Raw genomic sequence first — 15,050 nt, 5'->3', positions numbered from 1 at the left:
AAAAACAATAATACATCTTTTTGATATTGCATATTTAATAATATAACCTTTTGTTGGTTTTTATTTATTTTTTTATAAAAATTAATTAATCGATATTGAAATAGTAGTAAAGCAAACAAGACACATGTACGGAGACATACGATACTCAATGAAAAAATGAAAATATACCTTTCTCATCTTAAGTATTTCAAAATGATTAATACATTTTTATGTTTGTCTTGAATTAAGTAAAAAATCTGACAAACGAATTAGCTTCACCATGTTATTGTTGTAATTTATTATTTTAGAGAGTTTTATAATTGATTTGGATTATTTGTTTCTGCTCGGAAAGAATCATGTACAATTGTGATGTTTTGAATAATAGACATGTACCTATTAACATCCTTAATAATTTTTGTTTGTTGATGTAAGAAACAAATTTTTATAAGGATACAAATGTGTAACGTGGTTTTTGATGTTGTCTTCTTGTGGATCTAAGAATGGTCAAACAATTAAAAAGGTATATGATGTTATGGTAAAAGATAAAAACCAACCGGGCTATCTGCATACATTTGCTAGGATAATTATATTTTAATCTACTTTTTTTTATTCACTTTTAATTTATCATTTTTATCATTTTTAGATTATTTATTTTAATTTTTTGTAGTAATGTGATGTGATGATAAAGGTGATGGATTAAAAATGAATAAAAAAATGGATTAAAGCATAATTATCCAATTTGTTATTGGCTCACTCTTAACCAAGGCTACGATGTTATTTGTTTCTTAATTTCTTTGAGTTTCCAAAACTAAGGTAAGTGAAAAAAATAATAAAATTCATTACATTATAAAATACTTAATTTAAAAAAGTGAAAAATTGGATTTTGAAGTCATCACATTTATTTTTATTTAATTGACCTGAATTGTTTAAGTTTCGTTTTCGGACAGGTGTAACAAATACGCACATAAATTATGTCTCCTCCGGTGAAACGCGTTTTCAAGTCATCCATCTTCGGTCAACACAGAAAACCCAGTCAAACCCTCACGCGGCATTCGGTTTTCATTCAAGTACACTTTTACACTCAACACCAATACATTTTTACACTCAAAATTATTTAATTTTATCTAACAATATATACCATATAATAATCGATCATCAACACGTGAATGATTAAGATTAATGTTGTTTTATAAATAAATTTGACAGACATGCATGTCTTTACCATTCATTTCTCTTAATATAATACTTTTAATGTGTATCTTTTTTACAGATATGATTAGGGATGTAAAAAAATTCATATTCGTAAATAAAACTCGTAACGGGTAGAAAATTGATATTATAAATAGATATCCGTAAGTAACAGGTACGAGTATTTTTAATACACGTATGTTAACGGATTGAGTACATATATCATAGTATCCATACCCGTGGACACTCATACTCGCTATACTGTAATTTAAATTTAAATATATATATATATATATATGATTAAAATATTAACATATTATTTTGAATAAGTTATTTTTTTATTAATTAGTTTTAAAGAAAAATTATTTATCTGTAAACTATCATTTAAAGAACATTATTTTAACGAGTTATTTAAATTTTATTTAAAATTTATGAATATTATATATTTTATTTTATTTAAATTTACAAATAAAATATGTTGTTAAATTCAAATACATTGTCATATCAACATGTCAAAACCAATTACGCATCACAATTTAAATCAACCACCGGATATTTCTCTTACCTAAAAGTTATTTGAATTTCAAAGAATAAGTAAAAGAGAATCCAAAACTTCTTAAAATCTAAGTACCTAGAGGCTTATCACTAAATCAACATAAACTATAAATTAAGAGAAGAACTAGGTGAGATAATAACATTTTTTTCAAGTGACAAAATCAGTAAAAAAAGACAATGATACTTTAACTTACTTGTTTTTACTCACTTCTAACCCACTACTTCAATCACTAAAAAAAATCAAAATAAATGATTTAATGGTGATTGAAGTATTAAGTTAAAAATAGATCAAAAAAGTAAGTTAAAATATATTTTTCATAAAAAAAATAGATTATTCATAAATAGAGTCAAGATATTAAAAATTAAGAAATTATAGAGCAAAAACATGAACTTATTCCAGAATAAATTATGGTGAGATAAAAATTCTCTAATACACATTATCTTTTAGAAAGTATAATCTATTTGTAAAACATGAAAATTAGACTCCGAAATTAAAAGAAAAAAAAAGCTAGACAGATATATGTTCGCGATTGCGAGATTAAAAAATTAGGAAAAAAGAGGGAAATTCAGAAGTTTAAAAAGTATAAAATTAAAAAAAAACTTATCAAAGTATTTGAAACATTTTATGAAATATGGAATCAAGGTTTGGAAGGAGTATATATATATATATAACACTCAATTGATGCTATTTGTAAAGTTTATGGAATAAAATGATCATTCAAAAGTTTTGGTAGATGAAAGATAAGGAGGGAATGAATTTGTTGAAATTTTAGAAATAGAGGATTACTTAACTGCAAAAAAAAATTGGAAGACTAAAATGAAATGCAATCTAAATTAAAAATGTAATCAAAGTTTTATAAGATAAAGTTGAATTCTCATTTAAAATGTTTTCTCACATTTTTTTCTTAAAAAAATATTCCTAGATCAGAAGAGGCATTTTTATTTGGGCCTTTACTTCTGCCATTAAAATAGGCCTTTCTTGATTTTTTTTTTACACGAAGTGTCTAAGAATATAAATGAATTGTTTCTTCTTGCACCTCCATAAGATTTTAAGAAGCTTCTAAATTACAAATATTTGAAACATTTTTGAATAAATGTATTTTGAAATGAAATTGTAAAATGAAAATTATTTTTTTAACTATTTGGATTCATTATTTTAGAATATAATATATTAAATTTTTTTATTATTAAATAATACTTCTCGAATAATTTACAACATATTTCAAAGTATTCTTTCTAGAGAGTTAGATCCAAAAGTTTAGTGATAGCTTTATAACAAATGAATAAATGGCACATATTTGTGTTATTCAATTAAAATTTTATGCTCTTTTTCTTCTTCCTTGTAACCATCCAACGTGTTATGAATGACACGTTTTTAAACATTTGGAAAGTTTTAGATTTTACTTTCACGAAAGAAAATCTAAAGCATACTTTAAAGGATTATTCTATAATTTTAAGTTTTACGGTAGGATATTAAATTAATTTAAAATAACTAAAAATCAATTTTATATTATCCATTATAGATTCTTCATTTCAAAATATATTTTATAATATTTTTTTGCAACATATTTGATTTTTTTAATGTGTTTTTCAAAAGAACATAAAGATTAAAAAAATGATTTTCTCTATTATAATACAGTGGAGGCTGCTGAAAAAACAAATATGGACGTTGTAGGATGTTATGTAGGTTACGAATTTCAATAACAATGACGAAAATAGTAATAATAAACTTATGAATAGGATGTTAAAAGAGTTAAATTAAATTATGCAAAATCTGAATTAGGATGTTGAAAATCAGAATTATATATAACATGATCGGACTAATCCATTTCATATTTAAAATAGTTTTTACAAAATATAATTTCACAGTAAAAAATGTAAAAACACAACTATTGATTAACAATACACGTCTGTAAAAAAAAAAAAAAAACTTTCTCGATGGATGATAAGGTTCAATATAGAATATGCTTATAAATTATTTTTAATTTCTGTCAATGAACTATAAAAATTTATTATAACAGAATTCAATATTAGGAACTTTTTTGATGGGGAAAAAACCTTGAACATTTTCAATCTGAACTACAGTGTTTTTTTAGTGAATTAATTCTACATTTTAAAGATTCTGAATGGAGCTGCATTCATATTATGGAAACCGTTTTAATAATGAAAATTTACAGTAAATTGATTTTTAATCATTAAAACATAATCAAAAGTTCACCTAGAATAATATATGGTTTTTTTTGAAATAGAGAATGATTATGTGCGTTAATTTTTTTTGGTTAAATATGTTTTTAGTCTCTTAATTTTCAGAAAATTTTGAAATTAGTTTATTTCGAAACTTTAGACCAATTTAGCCTTTCATCTTTCGAAATAAGTGGATTTAGTTCTTTTAATAAAATTTTGTTAGGTGTATTTGATGTTTCGTATACATTTTAATATTGTATTTGAGTTGTTTATACTACTTGACACATTTTTACTTTTCAAATATTATTATAAAACACGCTTAAAATATTAAATAAATTTAACAAAAATTGATTAAAATGATTAAATTCACGTATTTTAAAAAGTAAAAAACAAAATTAATTTAAAATTTTAAAATTCATTATAAATTAAGAGAAAAAAAACATATTTAACCCATAAGGTACGGCCACCTGCACTTGTTTCCACCAATATTAGTGATTTTTTTAAGTTAACTCAATTATTCACCTTTTCAGGTATTTAATGTAAACAAAACAGTACTTGCAGTGATGGCCCAAATAACTTTATCCCTCTTTCTTTATTCATCTACCAAAGAAATAGGCCTTCAAGCAGTAAAGACCAATTAATTAGCTCTTTCAAAGTGTGTCCTTTGTTTGAAATTACTTTTTGACATTTTTTTTTTCCAACCTTTTGTTATCTTACAACAAATAAAAAAAACTACTAAAAATAACAAATAATTTATTGGAAATAAAACTCATCAAAAGGGGCCACGTTTCATAAACTTTAGCAAATCACAAAAAAAAGTAAAAAAAGAAAAGAAAAAGAAATACTAAACAGAGTTTTGCTAACATTTCTATTTATTTATTTTGTGAAATTAAAAATGCTTCAAGGTTATAGGACTTGTTTTTCTTGAAGATTAAATTCCTTCCACGTTTTCTTTTATTTGACCAAAAAAAATCTTTCATCACTCTCTTTCTGTCCATCTCTTTCAATCCTTGCTCTGAAACGATGTGTATCTGTATTTTAGCAACGAAATTTAATTGTTGATATTAAAGATGATGATAATAGGTTAAGTACGGATAGGATTTAATTGTGTTTTATCTTAAAAACTTTGCTCTATTATCTATTTCATTACTTGTCAGAAATTCATAAAAAAAAATATTCCTGAATTTTTTATGTCAACAAATATTAATGATACTTACAGATATTCTTGTATATATTATTTTTAATTTTAAATAAAATTATTTAAAAATAAATGTTTAATATATAAATTTATATAAAAAAATAATTTTAAAATACAATTCAAATAAAATGTACAGTAAAGAATTAATGCAAATCAATTGAGTTTCCCTAAAGAACAAATTTAAACTAATTACAATAAAATCTAAATTTTAAAAAATTAATTTTTAAAAATAATTTCAATTTTATAATTTTAAATAAAAATATATAAAATCAAACTTTAAGTAGTTGTTTACAAATTATTATTCTTCACTGGTAAATTTATTTTTATATATTTAAAAAAATATTTAAATAAAATTAGCTAATAATTATTAATAAATAATAAGTATATATAGGTTAGATACCATATCATCAATATTTATCTTATCATAAATTTAAGAATATATGTTATTTTAAATCTATTACAAAATTATAGCAAGAATTTTGTTGTCTCTCTTAATTAATATATTTGGAAAGAAATAAGGATCATTGAAATTATCTTGTAAAATATATCTTGAAAAAAAAAGAGTCAAAGTTAGTCACCTTGCCAACCCGTTAGCTCATTGGTCGGGGTTAAACAATTCAACCCGTTTTGGTTTGTTGGGTTAGTCTAATCCGCCCCATTTAGAGTAGGTTAGATTCGGATCCGGTTAAAATGAACTAGACTGACTCGTTTTGACACTATTATTTTCGTTCTTCCTCTTGAGTAGGTTTAAGTGACATATGCATGTATTTTTTTAGTGCACTTTTGAACACATTAGTATTTAAGGATGTTTAGCTGAATTAAAATTGTATTGATTTTTCTTTTATCATTATTAGGCTTTACTAAATAAGCTATATTCACTGCAATTATTAGTTTCATATTATTGTTTTTTTTTTTTTAATTTCTATTTTAAACAATATAGTATGAAAGTCTTGATTGGCCTATCATATAATTTCATACCATGAATTAAGTCAACAAATTAAATTGATGACGATAAAACATTAATAATTAAAGAATTGATTAAAATTTCATTTATATATTTATACTTTTATTTAAGCTTAAGATTGAAAATGTTTTTAAAGATATTATAGTTTTGAAAGCCTATACTATATAGTACAACTTATTTAATTTCTCATTTTTTAATTATTAAATGTAATCATGTTAGAGATATTACATATCTCTTGATTTTAATTATATTGATGGAGATATAATATATTTTATTTTTCTTCATTATTATAAAATATTATGTATTATGATGATATCTTAAGTTTAACTTTTTCCTCTATGTCATGAGATATTGTATACTCTATTTATTAAAGAAGTTTCTAATAGATCAATATAAAAAGTAAAAAAGCTATATGAGTTATTTTCAATCAAACACCTCTTATACATATTTTTTCTTTTTTTCTTCTGTGACTTATACAGTTCTAATAACTCACACTAATATTATATTATATACTTTTATTATTTGAATTTATATTTACAAAATTTATTTTTGAAAATATTAGTTAAAATTAAAAAAAATGAAAGAAACTATAGGTATAAAAGATTTGGTGTATACTTTTTACATGGATAAACCTATACTATCACGTAACATGACAAATTTTTTTAAAAAGAACAAGGATAGAAATTATATCTACCTGTATTTACTGTCATCCATGGTGCTCATGATTGTTAGAGTATATAATAATGAAAATTTTTCAAAAATATACAATAAAATAATAGTTGGTCAAATTAATTATGTTAAGTTGAAAAAGGTTACGGTGTGAATAATGCACAATGGAAAAAGGTAAGAAAAATAAATAAAACTATATCAGATATACTTAGTATCAGGATTTATGGATACTTCTATTTATATATTTTTTTCGTCTTACTTTTTGTAGTAGTGATGGTTCTTATGTATTTTAAAGTACTAAACTTTTAATCTAAGGAATTTTTAAATTTTATAAGTTTTTATCTCTTTTATATTATACTTGTTTTTTATTAACAATTAATTTTTTTATAAAGTTATATAACTTGTGAGTATTTTTTACAGGAAATTATTTTATGTAAAATATTTGGCAGAAAATATTAATAACAACTTTTTATATCTTTTTTTATAATAAAATTTGTAAGTATTTTAAAAGAAAAATTAAAAAAAAATTGATAAAAAATAAGATTTTTTAATAGTAAATTAAAGATCCTGTCATATATTATTTTAAAAGAAAAGATAGGATAAAAGGATCTTATCCGAGGAAAAACTTGTATGAGTTAATATATAATAATTATTATTATTATACAAAAATAATAACAGTTAATTACTAGCTAATTTAATGGTTTTATAAGGAGAGAGAGAGAGTAAAAATACAGATGAAAAAGTTTTGAAGGATAAATCTGATTAATTTCTCTTCTAATTCTAAAGAAGCAAAACAAAAGGATTAATAGAAACATGTAAAATAATTTTGTTAAATGATTCAAAATTTTAGTTTTGATGACACTTATTGAACACTTGAATACTTGATAACATATCATTCTTTTCTTTCTCTCTCTACCTTCTTGTTTCTACTCTAGTGCTTGAGGAAAAACTTCTTGGCCGTACAGAAAAACTATGATGGCAGTGCAGAAAGAAAAAAACATATTATAATACCGACCCTATAGCCTCTATGTTTGAAACATGTAGAATCAAGATCTTCGTATAATCATGTCACAACTCTAATAATTCAAAGTTAAGAACAGTAATATCATGTGAAGGTTTGACAAGCACCGATGCAAATTTAGATATCGATATGCATTATGATTCTAAAAGTCTGCAACATCACATGTCAAATTCATGGCGGATGCATGCCACAAAGAAAATCAAGAGAAAGATCCAACATTTGGGCCCTCATCATTGAATTCCATCGTCTTATATTACCTGTCCTTGACGCATGTGTTTCCAATCCAATTATCCTCACCTATGCAAACATCACTATCAGTTTTTTCATACAGTGTTCATGTATCCATCAAACCAACGTGAAGTACGTTTATAACTTTTCAATTTATTTAATCTGTAAAGTAAAGAGATTTGCCTAGAGCCTCGGTAGTTAGTAACATCATAGCTGCATTAATTTCTGTAGAGATCAGTCGTATATAGCTACAAAGTATTGACAGATAAGTTGGTGAAAAAAAAAAGTTAGTAACAGGAACTTTCTTAAATGATCTGCCTAAAAATGTTAAACTTTCACCTACCCATTTTGTTTGGTGTGAAAAGACTATTGTTTGATCTACGGACATTTTGACTCTTTGAACAACATGTTTTTCGTTTTCTTAGATGTTTCTCTGTTTGTGCGAGTATATAAGACGCAGAACTTCTTTATAACGAGCACGGGCAAGTTTTATTAGACAGTTGCGATCATGCAGATGGAAGATGTTGAAGTGGCTGCTCCACCTCGTCGTGTTCTTCTTGTATCGGCTGGTGCCAGCCACAGTGTAGCACTTCTGAGTAAGCAAGCATTAATCAGTGCTCGCTTTTCTTTTTGTTTAGAATGTACTGATTGTTGTTATTGAGCTGAATGAAATTTTATATTCAGTTTTCAGAAAAGAGTGATGGATTTATGTTTGCAAGTGTTTTAGATTCTGTGAAGGTTCCCACTTAATCACCAGTTCATTTTTGTTGTCAGCATCTTGTTCTATGTGGTCCCAATCTATAGAATTTTATTTTATGCAGTTTATGATGACTCTTCTCTTGTTTGATTTGTATGCTGCGTGTCTACGTATAGATTTAGAGTTCATCTTATATCAAAGTTGTATTCTGAAATTTGAGTTAGGGAAAGTGAGATATTCCATCATACATGATCCAGCGTTTTATATTGCATTGTCTTGAACCACTGGAATGTGGTTAAATAAGGTGTTCAATGGTAGTAGCACTTTCTGATATTTTTCATTTGGGTCCTCCTCACATCCAATACACTGGGTTTTTAAATTCCTTATAAGCTCTAAGAAGAAGTACTTCATCAAATCAATGCAACTTTTTCGAGTTCAAACTTCAGTTCTTCTTTTTCATTTCTTGTATTCATGTTCATATCATCTCAATTTTCTCCTAGGTGTGACTTGTGTCATGTTTTTTCTTCTCAATTTTGATTCTTTTAAAAGGTGGAAATGTTATCTGCACGTGGGGACGAGGAGAGGATGGACAGTTAGGCCATGGTGACACCGATGATCGATTGTTACCAACAAAACTGAGTGCATTGGATGGCCAAGACATAATAAGTGTTACTTGTGGAGCTGATCATACTATGGCACGTTCTGAGTTTGGCAGAACTGTATATAGTTGGGGATGGTACTATATATGCTCTCTATCTTAACCATCTTTTGGTTACTGTGTTTTTCTTCAATAATTAAAACCTTGTAACTCTGGCTGTTGATTTAGAATGTTTGTTCTCATTTAGTGTTGGATTCTGCTTCAGGTAAGTTATAGCTAGTAGTTGATTCCATCATGAAGGTGGATAGTCGACATTAAAATTGAACAACTAATTTCTTGATCATTTAATGTTGTGTTGTTTCAGCTTACCGACAACTTTTGACACTAATGAAGAGGAGTCTTTTTTGCTTTACCTTTGACATTAATGTCTGGAATATCTTGAGTCTAACGTAGATCGTGCTATGGCTTTCAGGGGTGACTTTGGCAGGTTGGGTCATGGGGATCATAATGACATGCTCATTCCTCATCCAATCAGAGCATTACAAGGTCTAATGATACAGCAAATTGCTTGTGGGGACAGTCATTGTTTGTCAGTTACCACGAACAAGTTGGTGCTGAGGTTTGTAGTTAACCAGTCTTTTCTGTTGTGACCTCATCTTTTCACGTGCAGAGTCTTCGACACATCTTCATTCTATTTTCTCTTATGTGTTTACTTGAAAATATTTGAAGATATTTCTCATTAATTGGAGCAACAAGAGGTGTTTTATGATGCCCATTTGTTATTGGGACACACTCTTGTTGAGTTGTGTTTTTCTTACTCATGCAACTGTTAAATGTATTTCCTACCCAAATTCTCCTTTTATGGTTTGGCTCTGCTACCTCGGTAAATGGTTCATGCATCTGGTTTAGTTTGAACTCTTGAATATCCTGAATACACCTTCTAATGTAACATTCCATTTTAGATATATCAATATAGATATTCTTGGCTTATTGTGGAAGGCTAAAAATGCAGTTATATATTTATTCTTTTTGCAACATAATCCTATGTAGGTTCTGCATACAAGACGTTTTGTTTCAGTAAAATAAAAAATCTTGTTTTATTCTAATTTTCCATTATTTTTTTCACATCTATCAAATAATTTCTCAATGATTAGTTTTCACATGTTCTTTGGAGTTTTCTTTAACTTAAAATATTGCTGTAATACTTTTCTGTCACACTGAAGTTGGGGGCATAATCAAAATGGTGAACTTGGACTTGGTACTACAGAGGACTCTCTTCTGCCACAAAAAGTTCAAAAATTTGAGGTACCAATTTAAGATTTGAATACAGTTTTTCCATAATGAATAATACTCTATAGCCTGGTTCTTTTCAGCACTCAATAAGATGTATTTAGTACTCTTTTCAAAATTGTTTTTCGTAATACTCAATGAAGACAGAAAGCATTGAACAGTTCTCAAATAAATATTCTTCAATTTGAACAAATTACGGAGAAAGGGGAGCTAAAATAAAAAAAAAAAGCCATTATCAGGAACTGCTCTCTTGTGATGAAAGGGTTTATGGAATCATGGCATGGCATTATATAAAGTAATTGGACTCTAAAAAAGTGTATGCATCAGACAATATTATTATTATTATTATTCCCTTGACTACTTTGGACTCAAACTTCTGTATTGTTGCAGGGAATACCTGTGAAAATGGTTGCTGCTGGTGCTGAACACAGTGTAGCAATCACTGAAGATGGGAATTTGTATGGATGGGGTTGGGGCCGTTATGGAAACTTGGGCTTGGGTGACAGAAATGATCGTTTGCTCCCAGAGAAAGTAACCGTTGATGTAAATTCTCAAACCTGTACAAGCTAACGTTTTCAGATTACACAATGATTATGATTCTACAGACTGCAAAAACATACCATGAGAATGTATTATTAGTATTTCATTTCTGAGAGTTAAATTTGATACATTTCTGAATAAAAATCTAGATAGATTATTGACATGAAATTGAATACTGATGTTGAGCATCTTAAATTTGTCATAACTGTGAATTTGACAGGGCTACAAAATAGCTCTGGTTGCTTGTGGCTGGAGGCATACAATATGTGTTTCAACTTCTGGTGGATTATACACATATGGATGGGGAAAATATGGTCAGCTAGGACATGGGGATTTTGGGGATCATCTTGTACCTCACAAGGTTGAAACCTTGAGTGACAAGTTCATTTCGCAGGTGCTTCTTTAACTTCTTGCTTGGTTTACATGTTTTATCGCTTTATTGCTTACAAGGTTACTTGTTTAAAGTAGAAAAAAGTTGGTGACAAAGCACCGAATATTGTCCTAGAACGTGATGTGTTTGGCACAAAATATAGTGGTTTATAGTTGTCTTTGTCTCTTATGTTTGTTTGGACTTGTCTCATCAGGTATCAGGTGGGTGGAGGCATAGCATGGCACTCACATCTAGTGGACAACTTTTTGGCTGGGGATGGAATAAGGTTGGACATCTAGTGGACAACCTTTTTTTACCATAACAACTACACTTGAACATGACACAGTGAATAGAAATTTGCATGGTTGGTTAAATATGTCTTGAATTGTATGTGTGTAGTTCGGACAGATTGGAGTTGGTAACAATTTAGATTGTTGTTCTCCTGTGCAAGTGAAGTTTCCCTATGATCAGGTACTGAAACTGCAACACCATTCTTCAGTTTTTGGAAGATTTGAGCGTGGAATAATATAATGATCCACTTTTTATATCTCTGCAGAAAGTGCATCAGGTGTCATGCGGGTGGAGACACACCATTGCTGTTACTGAACGTGAAAATGTATATTCATGGGGAAGAGGAGCAAATGGACAACTTGGGAATGGAGAAACCAGAGACCGGTATAAAATTGAATCAGTACAGTTCATATTTTTATCAATTATGTTAAGTATACAAACTTTCATAGTGTTAGTTGTTTCTGGGATTAGGAATGTTCCAACCATTATTGAGGCCTTCAGTGTTGATGGTTCTTCTGGGAAGTACATAGAAACCTCAAAATCTTGTGCATCATCAGGTGCACTGATATACCCTTCTGCAATTTAGGATTAATTATTATTCTTTTTTTTTTAATAATTAGCATATGATTCTTTTTCTTTTTTTTTTGCCTTGAATAGGGAAATCATCGTCCTCCATATCAGTCAGATATGCAATTGTTCCAGATGAAACTGTAAGTAACATTCATTTCTCATGATTACTAAGGGTAGTTAGATTTTCTTCTTCTTTTGTTAGGGCAAATAACATCGCAGAACAAGTTTTTCCTTATACTAAACTCATGATCACTAACTTTTGCTTGAATATAAACTCTTTCAAAAACAAGAGAATAGTTGATGCAGTGACAGAACTTGTTATGATTTGGCAGGCCTCTGGAGATGATGGACATGAAACCAGTGTCCCTGAAAATGATGCCATGATTTGATAACAGCACATCATAGTTAATGAGTTAAAGAAAATGACGTTCCAGTTAGAAAGAGCAACATGCATAAGGAGCTATGGATAAGGACCGATATGTTGTGCATGGGAGATTGTTAAGTAGGAGTTAGGGTATGAATGTTTGTTTTGTAAAGGCTTCAATATGATACTTGAAGTTGTTAAAAGTAAGTTTTAGTTATTTTCCAAGCAAGTGTTATCGAAGAATATAAAATAATAGGTATAATTAGTGAGAAATTTTGTTCATAAGATATCAAATATATATAATATATTAAAAATAAAAAATAAAAAAATAAAAGATAAAAATTCAAAATATATCTATAATCTATAATCTATATCTATCTATCTTCTATATCTATTCTATCTATAACAATAAAGGGAATTCCTCTTTTTGTGTCCACATTTCATAATACTCGTTTTATCCTTAATTATTTTAAAAATTATTTATTATATATATATATAATAATAATAATATAATATTATCTATCTATTCTATTCTATAACAATAAAGGGGATTCCTCTTCTTGTGTTCACATTTCATAATACCCGTTTTACTCTTAGTTATTTTAAAAATTTATTATTTTATATATATATATATATATATATATATAATAATATTATAAAAAGGGATTCCTCGTCCACGTTTCATAATACCCGTTTTACCCTTAGTTATTTTAAAAATTATTTATTTTATCTATAACAATATATAAAGGGGATTCCTCTTTTTGTATCCACTTTTATTTTCCAAATTTACCTTTAATTACTATTTTAAAAATTAATTATTTTATAATTATTTTTTCTGTAACAGTTTTTTTTAAATCTTTTTTATTTTGACCGTTATTTTAAAAACCTTTTCAAACAATTATTTTATTTAACAACTATTTTAAAATTTATTATATATATTTTAAAAATAAATATTATTAATCTTATAAAAATTAAAAAATGCGGATACACATGCGCGACAATGCCTGTGTGTTCGCTAGTAATATATAAAGAAGATTTTATCTTTTGTGTCTACATTTCAAAATATCAATTTTATCTTTGAAAATATAATTATTTATTAAATTTTTAAAAATTGACCATTATTTTTACAAACTATTTTATAAAATTATTCATCTCTGCTCTTCTCTTTCTCTTTATTTATCAAGAGTTATTCTCTTATTTTTTCTAATATATTTTACTTTATTTTTATTAAATATAATTTTATATTATATATTAACTTAATAATACTTAATAATCGTAATGAAATAAAATAATATTATATGTAATAATATAATATTATATATATTTAAAAAATACATATAATATAGAGAGACTTAATAATATAATATTATGTATATTTTAAAAGATGCGTGTGCATAGGAGACTAAGCATCCTCTGTCATCATAAAAGCCTGTCCCTCTGAATGTGGTTGACATGTAATGTGGCTGACGCTCAGAACAATCTAAGAAAATTGACCGTACCAGTGTAATTTTAACAAAAAAAAGTTATTGAAATATACGGTTTTTGAAAAAAATGTATTATATGAGTAAATCGTATATATTTATAAAACAAATACATATAAACAGTGTCTTAACAAACGTATAGCTCAATAAAGATATGTACATGATTTCAGTTTAAGTAAAATATATATCGAAGTCCTGCTAAACCTACGTCAACAATTAAAAAAAAAAATTGAGATTAATTGGAATTATATTTGACTCGAATTACATTTTTGCTCTTATTAAAGTTGTTTTGACCAAAACACGATTTCACTTAAAGAAATATAAAGTTATGTCATGCATGCACACTTTTTTTTCTTCTAACAATAAAATAATACCATGCATACACAAATTACCTATATAAGTAATATATATTTTTAAAAATTGTCAATACCAATATTTTTTTGGTTAAAATTGCATTTCTATAGTGAATTTCTCTAATGAATTATATGTTAGTGCTTGATTCTGAATTTGAATACAAAAGGTTTAAAAAAACTCATCTTCCATTCGACTTCATTTTCTACTAGGAATGTCTTCCGCTGTAATTTTAAATAAAAAAGGAAACAAAATTAAATAAAACTAAAATAACAATTAATTTCATATTATTCAAAATTAAATATAAAACACAACTAGTTAAAAATGTGCTCCAAAATAAGATATCTTGCTAAAAATACCATATGAATTAATGAATTTCATCCAAATACAATTGAGATTTTTATTTTTTACAATATAAATGAGTAAAATGACACCTCTTATATTGAATGAGAATATGGTTACCTTTTACAACAACACAATAGACTTATACTCAAATCTTATGCCATACACGA

At 26.8% G+C, this 15,050-nt stretch overlaps 1 protein-coding gene across 1 annotated transcript; it reads left to right on the top strand.

Annotated features, from left to right (window-relative positions):
- The first annotated feature begins 8,338 nt into the window (after positions 1–8,338).
- On the top strand, positions 8,339–12,991 carry LOC114176925 (ultraviolet-B receptor UVR8-like). The gene is made up of 12 exons (XM_028062127.1): positions 8,339–8,582; positions 9,233–9,419; positions 9,754–9,900; positions 10,505–10,586; positions 10,962–11,114; positions 11,332–11,505; positions 11,696–11,767; positions 11,881–11,952; positions 12,038–12,156; positions 12,244–12,329; positions 12,430–12,482; positions 12,675–12,991. Exons 1-12 carry the CDS (start codon positions 8,495–8,497, stop codon positions 12,729–12,731), a joined length of 1,290 nt encoding a protein of 429 aa, XP_027917928.1. The 5' UTR covers positions 8,339–8,494; the 3' UTR covers positions 12,732–12,991.
- The last annotated feature ends 2,059 nt before the right edge of the window (positions 12,992–15,050 follow it).

Source organism: Vigna unguiculata, chromosome 3 (assembly GCF_004118075.2).
Source record: "Vigna unguiculata cultivar IT97K-499-35 chromosome 3, ASM411807v1, whole genome shotgun sequence".
Classification (NCBI taxonomy): Eukaryota; Viridiplantae; Streptophyta; class Magnoliopsida; order Fabales; family Fabaceae; genus Vigna; species Vigna unguiculata.
Note: the sequence above shows the minus strand (reverse complement) of the source record. Positions and strands in the feature narration are given on the sequence as shown.